General features: G+C 40.5%; 1 protein-coding gene across 4 annotated transcripts in view; it reads left to right on the top strand.

The window, feature by feature from the left end:
• Positions 1–16,126, top strand: part of KDM3B (lysine demethylase 3B) — a 55,903-nt gene continuing 39,777 nt past the window's right edge. For 2 of the 4 annotated variants that reach the window (XM_070234191.1, XM_023617616.2), the window contains exons 1-2: positions 1–316; positions 14,311–14,478. In XM_070234191.1, the coding sequence (XP_070090292.1) occupies positions 119–316; positions 14,311–14,478 (366 nt within the window). In that variant the 5' untranslated portion in view covers positions 1–118. The remainder of the gene's footprint in view (positions 317–14,310; positions 14,479–16,126) is intronic. The other 2 variants (XM_023617619.2, XM_070234192.1) reach the window with 2 other exon arrangements.

Below are 16,126 nucleotides of genomic sequence, written 5' to 3'. Positions count from 1 at the left end.
TGGGGGGGAGTCACGGCCGCGGGTGGTGCGGAGGGAGGCCTTGCGGGAGGATCGGGCGCTCGGCGGCGGAGGTGGTGGGAGGCGGAGGGCGGGAGCGCGGGTCCGGCCGGCCCTGGCGATGGCGGACGCGGCGGCCTCCCCGGTGGGCAAGCGGCTGCTGCTTCTGTTCGCGGACACCGCGGCCTCGGCCTCAGCCTCGGTCCCCGCGGCAGCGGCGGCGGCGGCAGGCGGAGATCCGGGGCCTGCGCTGCGCACTCGGGCCTGGCGGGCCGGCACGGTGCGGGCCATGAGCGGGGCGGTGCCCCAGGACCTAGCGGTGAGTGGCGGCCGAGGCGGGCACTCGAGGCCGGGGCTGTGGGGCCTGCGGGCGGCCTCCCCGGGGGCCTTTGTGAGGGGGCAGTGGGGTGGGGGTGACCCAGTTCCGCGCCCCCAGATCTCCTCAGCGCCCCCCGCCGGCTCTTCAGCACCTCGAGCTCTGGCCGGCATGGCTTCCGCGTCGGGGTGCGCGCCCCGTTTCCTCCGGGGGGCGGCCAGGGGCTGCTGCCTCCACCCGGCAGGCCCCGCCTCCTGAGCGACCCCTTTTTCAGCGTCTCCCCCCAAACACGCTTTCGGAGCAGGCTCCCGAACCCTGGGCTCCGGGGCCCCTCAGAGTTCGGCCGGTGCTGCCGCTGCTCCCTGGAAGACGCGGACCTGTAGTCCCCAGCCTCTCCCAGGAGACCTGCGCCCTGTTCCCTTCCTCCGGGAGCCCCGAGTGGGGCGGGAATGTGGGCAATTGTGGGAGGCACAGAGGCTGCACTTGGAGCTGCTGGGGCTTTTTTATCTGGTTACTTCCTCCTTGTCTGAGCCGGGCTCGGCCTGGCGGTCTCCAGAAAGGCCAGCTCTCGGGACTCTCTCGGGCTCCTCTCTCTCTTTGCGCTTCTGGGTGACAGGAGCTGCAGTTGTGGCTGTTTTTGATAAGTTTGGGATCTGTCCTAGCAGCCGAGTGGGGCTGCTGGGTGGTGCTTTTTTGCTCCCAGCTCGGCTACTCCCCCAACCTTGGGAGAGGTTTTGTTTTGAAACTTTGTGTTGGGGCTCAGCCGCGTTTGACTACTTGCCTTGGTGTATTTTGTGATTAAAGTTGTTCAGTAATAGAACTTAACTAGCCTTCGGGACCACGGTGTGTTATTTTTGTTAATGTGGCGGCAGAATATTGTCTTTGAGCTTTGGCAGGGCTCTTTTAGTTCCTCATTCTGATAGCGGCCCTAGCTTCTCTGTTGAGATAGGGCTATGAAATTAGGGGGATTCTTTTGGAATGTAATAGATCAGCAGGCAGAAGGTAAATTTTCTTGATGAACTTGCTTCTGCAGATATTTTCTTCGCTATAAACGGGAACGCATTTTGTGAGATTTAGTAGTAATATTGTAGGTTTCTGTTATTCATTTTTCTACCTATTGATCAATGGTGTTAAACCCCTTTACCCCCCGCCCCCAAGCAAGCGTTATGGGTTGTTTGGTTTATGGCTGTCTTAGGCGTTGCTTCTGCTACTTAAGTTCGCTTGATTTGATCCTTCTCCATGCTCTATAAGAAAAGGCTGCTTGGACATTTATGAGTCTCGGGCGGGGGGCGAATTTGTAAAAAGATATCAGGAATATAAGGGAGTGAGGAAGATGATTAAGAACGGGATTTGGATTTAAATTCCTCTGCGCTTTCTTTAGAAGATTGCTTTCTAGGTAGGGATGAGGAGAGGTGTCCTTCTCAGATCCAATAATTTACTCTACCCCCTTGAATGCAAAACATAGTTAAGATCCACCGTTATGTGCATAATTTAACCAAAGGCCTAGTCTGTCCTAGCTTTTCAGTTGGAATTTTCTATTCTAGTTGTTTCCATCAAATGAATTGCTAATGTGCTGTGCACCTGAAATGGCTACCCATTCACTTTGTTGTTTGCTGGACTCCCTAAGGGCAGAGGTTTTTGAAGCTCTCTGAGATGCTGGACACCTACTAAGCTAAATACTGAATAATTTTACTGGGTCCGTGGAATTGGTTTCTCAAACCAAATGAAAAGTTGCAGGGATTCTTGGAAATTAAAGCAAAATGGTCATTACAACTGTGTTGAGGTCTTGCATAGACCTGTGTACATACAGAAGCAAAGACAGATTTGGGTTTTGAGAATACACTTAGCTTGTCTTGTATGTCTGTCAAGGGACACAGTTGAGAAAACGGCCGCAACAAAACTTTTAGAGCCTTTAGAATTTTTCACCAGCTTGCAAAATTGCTCAAGAATTGCTCTTGCTATGGTGAGGTTCTGTTAATGACAGTGACTAGTATAGGATCAGAACTAGCCGTTTGTTTTCCTTTTTCATTAGAGATTTCCTTTGGACCCTAGGCATGTGGGCATTTCCAATTTGCACCACACACCGTAGTAAACACAACCGTCTCCCAATCAAAAGTGTTCTTCCTGTACTCAAGGGTGGAGTTTGCAAGCAGCTGGCCTGTGATTGGGCAGATTTTCATTCAGTTATGTTTAAGATGTTTTCAGGCGTGCTTGGCTTTGAGTAATGCATAGCAGGGCGCCCCCTGTTAAGGATGAGTAATTGAGGGTTGGATGAATGAGTTTTTGAAGTGATTGAAAACACTTCTCAATTGTAGGCTCCATTAATATCCTCTTTCTAAATACTTTTTGATCTAGAAATCTTTCAAAATATAGTCCTGATCCCTTTTTATGAACCCTTTTTTTTGAAAACAGTACCAAAGCCATGTGCTACCTTAAGATGAAATATGGACAAAGAGAAGTCAGGATCCTGTTGACTGGGAGTTTTGGTTGATAAGGGTTTGATAGGTGGCCATCTTCATCAAAGCTATGCTGACAAGTAACTACTGAGATTTTTAGATGAAGTAGGAATAGAAAAACAGCCTTTTTCTCTCTCATGGAATTGAGCTTTATTTGTATTTTAGAATAGGCCTGTTTTTTTTAAAAAAGTCTTATTGCAAATTAATTTAATGGAGTTTCATGCATTTATCTCTAACTCTTCTTTTCTAACTCAATGTCCTCTTTGTGTTCCTGAATCGTTATTGGTCTATATAAGTTGCAGAGCCCTTGGGACCTTCACATATGTAGGTATGGTAGATAAAACAAACACACAGACCAAAAAAACATGGATTTTCCCTTTTTTTTTGTTGTAAAAGAAAAACTTACGTTTTGCGAAATGTCAAACAACCAAAACTCCATCCTTCACCAGCTCCCACTTAGCAAAGAAGGCTTTGCTCATCTTTCTTAATACTGGTACAAAACAAAAAATATTAAAACATTCATCCATATACAAAAGGTTGCTTTTTTTAAGCAAATGATATCATACTGCACAATATCTGCAGCCTGCTTTTTTCTTTTTTCCATTTAACATTATACCGTGTGCATCAGTACCTATAGATCTTACTCATCCTTTTAGATAACTAAGTTATATTTCATGGAATGGATGTACCATAATTTATTCAGTCATTTCCCCTTATGGTGGACATTCTTGTTTAAAAGTTTTTGGCACTACAAACAATGCTGCAGTTAATGTACTTGTACATATATATATATATATATATATTTGTTTGTTTTATTTTTGGTGAGGAAGATTGTCACTGAGCTAACGTCTATGCCAGTCGTCTTCTATTTTGTACGTGGGATGCTGCCACAGCATGGCTTGATGAGTGGTGTGTAGGTCTGTGCCTGGGATCAGCAAACCCTGCACTGCCAAAGAGGAGTGTGCAAATTTAACCACTACACCACGAGGCCCGGCCCCATATATTTTTATGTAATTGTGATTTTATTTCTCTGGTTTAGCCATCCATGAGTGAGGTTGTTGGATTAAGGAGTATGTGTATTTTTGTTTGATTAGGTAATGCCAGGTTATTTTCTAATAAGATTGTAGCATTTCATACTCCCACCAGCAGTGACACACAAAGTGCATGTTTCCCCTCACCCTTGCCATCACTAGTGTCATCATTCTTTGTCATTTTTGGCAATGTATGGGTGAGAAATAGTGTCTAGCATTTTCATGACAACTAGTCTTTTTTCTGTGTTTATTGGCCTTTTACATTTCTTTTATGCCTATTTGAAAAAAATGGAAGTTGTCTTATCACTCTGTACAAGTTCTGCGCATGTTAGGGATATTAACCCTTTTACCTGTCAAGCGTGTTGCAATTATTTTCTCTCATTTGTCTTTTGATTTTGTTTGTGGGTTGCTTTGCCATACAGAAAAATAAAATTTTTATATCATCAGATCTCTTAGACTTTTCTTAATGGCTTCTGGGTTTATTTGCTTGGGAATGGCTTCCCCATCTTGAGCCTATATAATATAAATATGCTTCAAATTTTCTTTCAATATTTTCATGTATTTTTACCATTAGATCTTTGGTCCATCTGGAATATTTTTGTAAATGGCATGTGAGGTAGGGGGATCTAACTTTTTTCCTACTGAGTAACCAATTGTGGCAGCACCAACTTTAAACCATCCGTTTCTTGCTGTATGGTAGAATTGAATGATGCTTTTAGTAGTATTGGTTTTTTTTTTTTTCAATGTGTGTCTTAGCTATCTCAGCTGTCCAGAACTTGCAAGAGGAATGAAAGCGTATCTGCCTTATTTTTTTACCCCTTAATCTTTCGTCTTTATCTGAGGGAAAGGTGGACTCTAACATACTCTTTTCCTTTGATTTGAGATAATGTAATAATTGTAACAGTGTCTGGGCTAATACCATGTTTCTTCTATCTGGGAGTCTTCCAAGAGGGGTGAAAGCGTATCTGCCTTATTTCTTTACCTCCTCCTCCTCCTACCTTTCCCCTCTGTTTCAGGTTAGGTGGACTTTAAAATACCTCTCTACTTTGTTTCTAGATAATATAATAATTATAGTCAGGTCCAGGATATTACCATATTTCCAGTGTACCATCCATTGTTTATTCATTCTCAACCTACGTTCAAACAAACATAGAACTTCAGCCCTAATTGAAATAGGAGTTTATGGCTTTGTGTGTGTGTGTGTGTGTGTGTGTGTGTGTGTGTGTGTGTGTTTGTGAGAGGAAGATCCTCCCTGAGCTAACATCTGTGCTAGTCTTCTTCTACTTTGGATGTGGGATGCCTCCACAACCTGACTGAGAAGTGGCGTAGGTCCGCACCCTGGATCCGAACCCGTGAATCCTGGGCCGCTGGAGCAGAGCGCACGGAACTTTAACCACTTGGTCACAAGGCCAGCCCCAAGGGGTTTATGGCTTTTAATGATTATCCTTAAGTATCCTTTTCTTGCTTATAATTCCAAAAGTTAAATAAAAGTCTGAGTGATATCATGATACCTCATGATATACTTTAAAATAGAATATGTTTTCCAGTGTACGGTTTAGAGAACTTTGTATAAAAATGAGATTGTACAGGGGGCCAGCCCCGTGGCCGAGTGGTTAAGTTCGCCCGCTCTGCTGCAGCAGCGCAGGGTTTCCCCGGTTCGAATCCTGGGCACAGACATGGCACCGCTCATCAGACCATGCCGAGGCATAAAATCTGTAAAAAAAAAATGAGATTGTACAAAAGAATATATAACATTTAAGTGTGAGCATACTTCTAAGCATACTTTTCATCTTAACTCCCCTCTTAAAGCAGAAGGTCTATTTTTGAAACACTGAGCCACCTTTGAGTTTTTTAGGCATTCAAGTGCTTCCTATAGTTTTTTTTTAAGTTTGTCTTACTTTATGTGTTTATGTGTGTGTGTAATTTTTATTAGGTCTATCTTAATTTGTCTTTGCATTCTATTTATTTCAGGGCTGTGCAGTATGTCCACCAGTGATCACATTATATACTGGTCATTTTGTCCAGCCTCCTCTCTCTATTACACAGTCAGATCTTTTCTCTTAATTACCCGTTTATTTCTAAGAGTTGCTTCATTAAGTCCTCACCTTCCAAGGCTTCATTCTCGTCTTTGGTACTCACTTGCCTAGTTCTCATCCCCAGCTTGTTCTGGTTGATTTAGTTTCCCCTCCACCCTCCTAAATGGTGGCTAAGTAAATAGCATTTTCTGTTACTGATTTTCTCAACAACAGCTGGGGTGGGTTCCTGTAGGCTTTGCTTCCAAGAGGCCTGGGGGACACAACACCTGTTGCTGCTTCTCAGTTTTCCACTGCCTTTGACAGATTGGTTGTTTTTAAGCTCTCCCCACCCCACTATCCCTATTGCCAAAGTGTCTTTTATCCTTGTTCTGGAGATGGGTAAAACCTGCCTGATTGTTTAGTAGTGACTCATATAGTGTGACCTCTCTCGGTTTTGCAAGGACAGAAACTCCGTTTTTTGTGTGTCTCTTCAAGGGTAATCAGGCTCTAGGGGACTGATTCTCACTAACCAAACTCTCAGGAGGCTGATTTGTAAATCCACATGTAAGGTTATTAATTTACAGTGGGAGATATACCTATCCAGAGATCTGCACAGAGCCCCCTCCTGGTCTACTCAAGAGACCAAATTGCAAATAAGAAGAATCCTTGGTGTGCAAAGAATCAAGACAGGGAAAATTGGATGTTGCCTAAAGGGTATTTACAGCAAGCAGCCCTGCTTTGGTGATCTTCCATTGCTTTGTTCCCCCTTTACCCTTTGCTTTTTTTTTTTCCCCCCCTGAGGAAGATTCACCCTGAGCTAACATCCATGCCAGTCTTCCTCTATTTTTTTAGCATGTGGGCCTCCAGCACAGCATGGCTGCTAACAGAGTGATGTAGGTCTACACCTGGGAACCAAACCTGGGACCCCAAAGCAGAGTGCACCAAATTTAACCACTAGGCCACCAGGGCTGGCCCTACCCTTTACTTTTAATGTTGTCATCCATCAAAATCCTATAAAGAGAAAAGAAAGCCTGTGCATTCTAGGTTCTTCCACATCTATAAAGCCTTTCTGAATCCCTGGCATGTTATTTTTTTCTTTGTTCTTTTAGCATTTTGTAGATACCTCTTTTGGAATATTTATCACAGTTTTTCTTATAGATATATAACAAGATGTATAGCTCATCTCCCCTACTAGATTGTAAGTTCATCAATAACAAGGAACACATGCATTTTTCTATTATTTTGAAAGGCCTTCTCTGACTGCCCTATCTTAAAAAGTAGAATATTTAGAAGCCAGTTTTAGGTTAACTTTCACTTCTGATTTATTGTGGAATTTCTACTCTATGACCCCCCTGTTATAAGGTATTTATAATTGATGTTTAAGTTTTTTTCTTTTATATATTTTTATTGATATGGGCTCACTACTAAGTTTTTTGTCTTGACATTATTGGAGTCATATTTGGGACCCCAGTCCAAGGTACATTGTCCATAGGTATTGTGATTTACATCTGGATTGTTAGATTGGAAGCATTAGATGTTTTATTTTTCTGATTCTTAAGTAATGTGTGCCTATTATACAAAATTTAGAAATTATTTTAATAATAATAATAAAATAGCCTCTGTAGTGTCACAACACGTTAGAAACTGTTGTTTATATTTTGATACATTTTCTTCTAATCTTTTTTTAGAATTGTTAAGAGGTGAATTCGTACTGTATTTTCAATTTTGAGTTTTACTTTGTCTCTTAAAAATTATTTTCTTGTATTACTAAAACTCTTTTGTATTGTGAGTGATTTTAATTTTCATGGTGCTCTTCTGTATTTCCCACATGTAAAATGTATTGCTTTTGTAACTGAAAGGAAAACAATAAATGCTCTGTAAGAAAATCTTATAATTTTTATTGGCTGGATAATTTATTTAACTGTTCCGTTTCATTGGATACTGAAATTGTTTCAGATTTTAGGCTTTATCAGTAATGCTGTGATGAGCATTTTTATAAAGTCTTTTCTGTGTTTAGGGTTGTTTCCCAGTATTATTGCTAGTAGTGGTATTATGGAGACACAGAGTATGCACATATTTAAGTTTCTTGATATATAGCTTTTTTTTTTTTCTTGTTTTAAGTCATATCAATTTATACTCTGACCAGTAGTATGAGTTTGCTTAAGGAATGCATCTTTATCAGGAGCCTGTGGTCTGCTAGGCATTTTATGCTTTTATTTCATTTAATCCTACCAACAATCCTTTGAGGTACTTACTGTTCCTATTTATAGGCAAAGGAAGTGAGGCTCAAACAGGCTAAAGTAACTTGCTCCCGGCTACACAGCTAAGGAATGGGGAAGTTAGGATGCAAATCCAGATCTTTTTGATTCCACAGCCCCTAAAAGCACTGTGTATATATATGTATATATATGCTTGAATTTTTATTCAGGTTATCTGTATGGTACTCAAGTATTTAACATTTAATTTATTGAGGATGTTAGAAAGTAGGAAAAAATTGGGAATAATTGTTAGAAAACTATCTCTTGATCAAAGGAACCATAGAGAGAAAATTATTTTTTGTTTGAAAACAGCAATATTCTAGACATGCATCATTCCCCACCTTGGCTGTCAAGATATCCCACAGTTTTGTAAGATCATTTGTAACACAGTTCATATTTTGTTTAGAAGATAGGTAGGAGATTGAAAAAGAAAATTTAGGAACCTTGGGAGTTAGTCTTCCATTTCCCTTACCCTCTCTAATTCACCACCACCATATCCCATTATTTTTATCTCTAATTTCTCAAAGACACTTTCCATTCATGCAGTCTTATTAGTTTAGGACTTTTTAATCTCTTTCCTGGGTTATCATTGCTTTGTAATTGGTCTCCCTGCCTCCGGTTTCTTCCCTCTGTAATTTTTCTTCCATTCTGATCCCAAAGGTAATTCTTTCCTTTTTAAAAAAATGTAAATTATATAAGTAATATATGAATACATATTCTAAAGAAAAAAAAGAAATGCTTACTGATAAAGCTAAAATATTATTTCCCTTCCTATCTCAAGCCTCCTTCTTATCCCACCACCCCCCTAGAAAATAATCTGCAACTTGCTTTTTTCCATATAGTGTATCTTGGAGATCTTCCTACATTAGTCTATCAGATATATCTCATTTTTTAAAACTTGTCTACGTTATTCCATAGTATGAATAAAGTGTGTTTAGCCTTTCACCTAATTATAAAATATTTTGTAATTTCTATTTTGATTTCCTATTTAGAATAATATTGAGAAGTTTTTCTCCCCAGATGGCATTATCTTTCTAAAACATATTTTACTATGTCTTGACCCTCCCCCCTTTAAAACTTTCAGTGGCTCTCCCAAGGCCTGTAGCAGGCAACATAAACTCACATGTGTCCAGGGACCAGGCTTCTGAGAAACAGCTGGGTGACAGACCAAAAGGTGTAGGGGGGATTGGCAACTGGAGAGTGCAGACACTGCCTAAAGATGTTCAAATGCACATTAAAAACAAACCAACAAAAAAACACTCTGTTGGCGAAACAAGACACTTTTGCCACCAGGTTTCACTTTGTCATCCATTAACATGCTAGTCAGAGCCCTTTACCGCCTTCTTAGTAGCCGCCTTCTCCTCCTGCTAGAATACTCAATCTGCCTTTATGTTTCTCTGCCTTTACACCTGCTGGAACGTCTTTCCCTACCTTCTCTGCCAGAAGAATGCAGTTTGTCCTTTAAGACCCAGCTTGTATACTTCTACCTCTTCTGTGAAACCTTTCTAGTTTCCCACGGCAAATGCCTTCTGTAGCCTAATACAGCATGTGCAAATCTTTATTATTGCCTTTATTACATAGCTCTGTAATAATTGCTGTACTTCTCTGTTGGCTCATCCAGGATGTGAGTCCTTCCTACCAAGTGCTACCTTGTTCACTTTGATATTCTTGGTCCTGGCAAGTGCTACTTGTATATGTAAGAGGTGTTCTATTTTTGTTGAGTGAGTAGATAAGCAAATAATTTTATTAGTTGTAGTAAGAATGGTCTTGGGGAAAACCAGAATTCAAATATGATTACGTGATAAACCTGAAGACTTATATTACTCAGATTACTACCATCTGATTTTATCAAACTTAAGGGAACTTAGTTTTTTTTTAACGAATTTATTTGATTTTAATATAAGGAAAATGAATATAAGTCACATATAGACCATAAAAGGAATGTTGAAGTGAAAGTAAGAGTTTTACCGTTAACTCTCCTTAACTGATGAAATATCTTACATTTCGTCCTTGGGTTCTAGCTGTAGTGTGTATAGTACTCTTTGCTATGTTTACTCTAATAGTAGAAATTTTTTACAGACTTTTTAAAAAAAATCAACTCAAACTGTTTTAGTCCTGTTCTGTTCAGATTATCAACCTGCCTTGGTCATCTTTGACTCAGTCGAACCACTACCATTGATTTTTGTTAATTTATGTCCCTTCTTCCTGTCCTGTGGCCTGGCCACTACCATTTTAAGAGTTCACTTTTTGTGTACTTTGACCTGAAATGTTCTAACTCCTTCCATTTCTCTAGCTAGGAGGTAAAGCGCAGTGCTAGGGGCAAAAATAAGCCTTATTGTTGGAAGAACATGTTTATGTGTATCTACATTCCATATTGCTTTCAAAACAAATTCATATTGTTATCTTGGAGCTGTTGCTTGATCACAGAATGTATAACAGTGGTTGTTGTCAGGTTAAACACTTTATTCCGCATCCTTTGCTCAGGCAGGTTAAGAGATAATTGTCCTTAAATTAGGTGAAATTTGTCTCCCAAGTATTTCAGCTTTTCCCTGATGTTTTCAGATATGTGATGATAGGATTCCTGAATATTAACTTTTTAAAGGCTCAAGTTCTTATACAAAGAATAAAAACAGTCACAGCTTTAATACAATGACTTCATTTAGTGTTCTTCTTGTATTTGTGTATTGGTTTGACTTAGAATTTTGTGACTCATATATTGATTTTTAAAGTGTCTGGAAGATTAGAGCTGCAGCATGGCGTCTAGCCGTCAAGTCACCATGGATCCTCAACCTCTGGTGTTCTAAGTGATGCTGGATAGAGTACTGTGTCACTCAGGGACAGACTCAGCCTGGCCACTGAACACTACACGCTGCTTTCCATGGCTTGCTAGGTCTTGTCTGTCCTCTAGCCATCGCTGCCTGCTGACATCAGTTATGTAAGGGCACTACTATTCTCCCAGTCTCTGGTTCAAAATCCAACTCATTTTGAATTTCCCCTTACTTTTATATCCAGCCAGTCATCAAGCTTGATGATAGGACTCCTGGATTCTCACAAGCACAGTTCACTTCCTTCCTAGTCACTCCTACTCTAGTCATGTAAAAACACCCCCTACTTCCCCACACCCCCAAACTCTAACCCATCTACATCCACTGCTAGCTAGCTGAGTTTTCCAAAAACCAACTGCTCTGTTCCTGTCTTGACCTTGAGTAGAAACCTTTCAATGGCAATTGCACATACACACACACACACACACTCACACTCACACTCACACTCACTCATACACACACACACACACCCCTCTGCTTGGCAGCTGGATGGAATCCTAATTTTTTTTTTTTTTTTTTTTTTTGAGGAAGACTAGCCCTGAGCTAACTCCTACCAATCCTCCTCCCCTATTTTCTGAGGAAGACTCGCCCTGAGCTCACATCTGTGCCCACCTTCCTCTACTTTATATGTGGGACGCATACCACAGCATGGCGTGCCAAGTGGTGCCATGTCTGCACCCGGGATCCGAACTGGCGAACCCTGGGCCGCTGAAGCGGAATGTGCAAACTTAACCACTGCGCCATCCTGCCGGCCCATGGAGCCCAGATTTTTTATCCCAGTGTTCAGGGTCTTCCACATTGACTCTTAGTCTTCTTAGCCTCATCTCCTCTCTTTCCCTACAGTGTTCTATAGCTCCTGACCATCCTGGAACTTGACTGGAGCTTTCCTTGGCCTCTGCCCGCATCAGTCTCTACACACCTGAAGTGATCTCTCCTGCCTCTGAACATCCCCCATACTCTATTTTACTTTATTTCTGTTTATCTTATGGCGTATTATTGCCCAAGTAGTGCTTTGCAAATGACCAAAGTGCTTTGGAATCTATTACTTTAATTTTCACAACCAGTCTGTGAAGTAAGACTGTTGTGTCTTATCACAAGGGAGGAAACCAAGACCTGATGAGGGAAGAGTGGCTTACCCAAGTTTTGCAGTTACTAGAGAGTGGAACTAAGACTCAAATCCAAGCCTTCTAGGACATAAGCCCCAAGCTTTGTTCATTTTGCTGCTACCACTACCTTTCTTGGTGCCTGAGTCTGCGCTTAAATGTTAAGTTTGAGTACCTGTCTTTCCAGTTACCTGCAAGTTACGCAAATTGGGTTTTATTCCCCTAGAGCATATATATATATATAAATATATATTTATATATATATATATATGAATGAGTCCATATTGCAGTTCAGTGTTCTCTGTAAAAATCATCCTTCCCCTTTCTGAGCCTTGTTTCCCCATCTTTCTTTTTTTTTTTTAAGGAAGCTCAGCCCTGAGCTAACATCTGCCAATCCTCCTCTTTTTGCTGAGGAAGACCAGCCCTGAGCTAACATCCGTGCCCATGTTCCTCTGCTTTATAAGTGGGACACCTACCACAGCATGGCTTGCCAAGTGGTGCCATGTCCGCACCCAGGATCCGAACCAGCGAACCCTGGCTGCCAAAAGGGAACGTGTGCACTTCACCGCTGTGCCACCACACTGTGCCACTTTTTTTTTTAAGTAGAAATGAAGCTTACTTGGTATATTATAAATAATAAAACTAGAGCTTTATATAATGAATTTACTTTCTGGAATAACTTCAGCAATGTACTTCAATTAATAAGTATTTATTGCCTGTGAAGAGAAGAAGCCTAACGCTAGGTTACTGAGCAGTGGTTCCACACTTTTCAAGTATAAGTATCCTGAATTTTCATATTGTTCTAACTATAATTTTATGCTGACTGAGAACATAGATACCAACAAAAGCTGTTATGAATTCAGTAACAATTTTAGTGGATTTGAATTTTATTTATTGTATCATCTACATTTATTTGAAAAATAATAATACATACATGTACAAGACCTCTAGTATTCAGTCTACAGGAAATGCTTGATGCCCCTAGTACTTCCAGATCTTCCTAGTAACTCCATGGTTCCCAGTTGGGGAGTCACTGCTGTTTGATTCTGACATTGTCCTGTATCACTCATTATTGCCTTAGGAAGCTTCATGTGAGAAATTTCTTATAGGGCCAAGTGGTTGTAATAACATTGTTTCCTGGAGTAATTGCTTTATGTTTTCCTCTTAGACAGTGAGAACTATGCAACTGACCTCTCTATTTTCAGACTGGCCTTTAGGAAGCTCAGAGCCAAATTTATCACCTCATACAGCTGCATAGATCCTTATTGCCGGCTTAAGTTTTCTGTTTTTAAACTTTGATAGTGACTTTCTGTTGTAGTTTGCTTGGCCCTGATTTTTTAATTTATATTTTATCATTTTATTGCATATGTTTCCCAAAAGCCAACTAAAATTCTTTGAAAGTTAAGTGGGATATAAATAAATACTCAAGCCCTTCTTTTGTCATCAGCTATATTTTAGGCACTGGACATATCCATTCTAAATATTGATACCTATATGCATATGTCTTGCTCTTTATGCTGGATTGAACGTGATCAGAAATCAGAATTTATATGGAAAAGCCAAACCTAAGCATACTATTTATTAGAAAAATGTAGGTTCATTTAATATGAATTGCTTTCAAAACTCCCTACAGTGTCTACTTAAGTATATCTCAAAAAGTGGAGTGTCTCTTCTGGGAGGAAGCAAAGCATTGTTGTGACGACAGCATGCCTCTACTAGCAGATCTGAGATCGCTGCTGGCAGTGGTACTTAAAAAATCCACACACAGGACTAGAAGGGCAACTGTTTTTTTTCAGTGTTTATCTTTTTGAATTTTGTACCATGTACATATATCACTTATTCAAAATAATTAATAAAAGGAGTTCACAGTCATTTTCCGTGGAAGTGTAAAAAATTTCTCTTCTTACCTGTTTGACTATCAGCTCCTTGAGACCAGGAAATGTGCTCGATTCCTCTCTGTATTCCTGAACCTGGCACAGTGCCTTATACATATATGCCCCCAGCCAGTGTGCATAGGTGTGAACTGGAAACAAAGAACGGCAGATTTCAGTAGAATCACAGCTAAAACTTACTCACTGTGAGTCCCTCATGCACCCTTAATTCTGTTCCCCCCTTTCAGAATGGGGCTGAGACCAGCTTCCTGGCTCTGAAGTAAGATTGATTTTAATTAAAATCCACTAAAACAATTTAAAAACAAGTTAGTAGAATTTCTCCTAGTTGTTCAAAACGGGGTTTATGTTTGTTTATACATTGGAGTGTGGGGTTTTTCTACATGTGACCTTCAAACTGTTCCTTATCTCTTCTTGCAGATCTTTGTAGAGTTTGACGGCTGTAACTGGAAGCAACACTCCTGGGTTAAAGTTCATGCTGAAGAGGTTATTGTGCTCCTGCTGGAAGGGTCTCTAGTATGGGCACCTCGGAAGGACCCAGTCCTTGTCCAAGGTGCTCGAGTCTCCATTGCTCAGTGGCCAGCCCTGGTGAGTGACGCTGATTGGCTGGGAACTTATTTGGGCTTTACTTCGACGCTGTAACTGTGGTATTTCTCTAATAGCTGAACTCTATAGAATTCCCGAAACTCTATGATTTGTCCTTAACACACTTTTACTCTGAAGTTACCAAAGCAAAAATTGGGAGAGATCTTTTCTCCTGTGTCTTCTGAAACTTTTTATATTAGATAATATTTGATACTTTTTGTTGCCAAAGAATTTTTTCACCTGTAGTCTCTTCTCACAGTGAGGTTATGAAACAATGTTTGTAATCCTTAAGGTCTTTTTTTTCCATAGGAACTCTATTTTATTTTTTTCCCAGCTTTATTGAGATATAATTGACATAACATTGTGTAAGTTTGTGTACAACATGAGGATTTGATATACATATATATTGTGAAATGATTGCCACTGTAAGGTTAGTTAACACATCTATTGATTCACATAGTTACCTTTTTGTGTGTGTGGTGAGAATGTTTAAGATTTATTCTCTTAGCAATTTTCAAGTATGAACAGAGTATTGTTACCTATAGTCACCATGCTGTACATTACATGCCCAGAACTTCCTCGTCTTATAACTGAAGTTTGTACCCTTTGACCACCTTCATCCATTTCCCTCACTCCCTCTTCCCCTGGCAACCACCAGTTTACTCTCTATATCTATGTGTTTAGTTTTTTAGATTCCATATATAAGTGAGATCATACAGTGTTTGTCTTTTCCTGTCTGACTTATTTCACTTACCATAATGCCCTCAAGGTTTATCCATGTTGTAAATGGCAAGATTTCCTCCTTTTTTGGTAAGGAAGATTGGCCCTGAGCTAACATCTGTTGCCAGTCTTCCTCTTTTTTTTTTTTTAATCCTCAAAGCCCCAGTACATAGTTGTATATCCTAGTTGTAAGTCATTTCGGTTCTTCTATGTGGGATGCTGCCACAGCATGGCTTGATGATTGGTGTGTAGGTCTGCGCCCAGGATCCAAACCAGCGAACCCCAGGCCTCTGAAGTGGAGTGCACAAACTTAACCACTCAGTCACAGGGCTGACTCCAAGATTTCCTCCTTTTTCTGTTTATTAAATTTTTTTTAACTTTTTTTTTTTGAGGAAGATTAGCCTTGAGCTAACATTCATTGCTAATCCTCCTCTTTTTTGCTGAGGAAGATTGGCCCTGAGCTAATATCCATGCCCATCTTCCTCCACTTTATATGTGGGATGCCTGTCACAGCATGGCTTGATAAGCAGTGCATGAGTCCGCTCCCAGGATCTGAACGGGCGAACCTCAGGCTGCCAAAGAGGAGCACGTGCACTTAACCGCTACGCCACTGGGCCGGCCCCAAAGAGTTCCTCCTTTTTAATGACTGAATAATATTCCTGTGTGTGTGTACATACCACATTTTCTTTATCCAGTTATCCATTACCAGACACTTAGGTTGTTTCCATGTCTTGGATATTGTGAATAATGCTACAGTGAACATGGAGTTGCAGATAGCTCTTCAAGATAGTGATTTCGTTTCCTTCAGATAAATACCCAAAAATGGGGTTGCTGGTTCATATAGTAGTTCTATTTTTAATTTTTTTTTCTGCTTTTTCTCCCCAAATCCCCCAGTACATAGTTGTATATTTTAGTTGTCGGTCCTTCCAGT

This window comes from Equus caballus, chromosome 14 (assembly GCF_041296265.1).
Source record: "Equus caballus isolate H_3958 breed thoroughbred chromosome 14, TB-T2T, whole genome shotgun sequence".
In the NCBI taxonomy this organism is placed as follows: Eukaryota; Metazoa; Chordata; class Mammalia; order Perissodactyla; family Equidae; genus Equus; species Equus caballus.
Note: the sequence above shows the minus strand (reverse complement) of the source record. Positions and strands in the feature narration are given on the sequence as shown.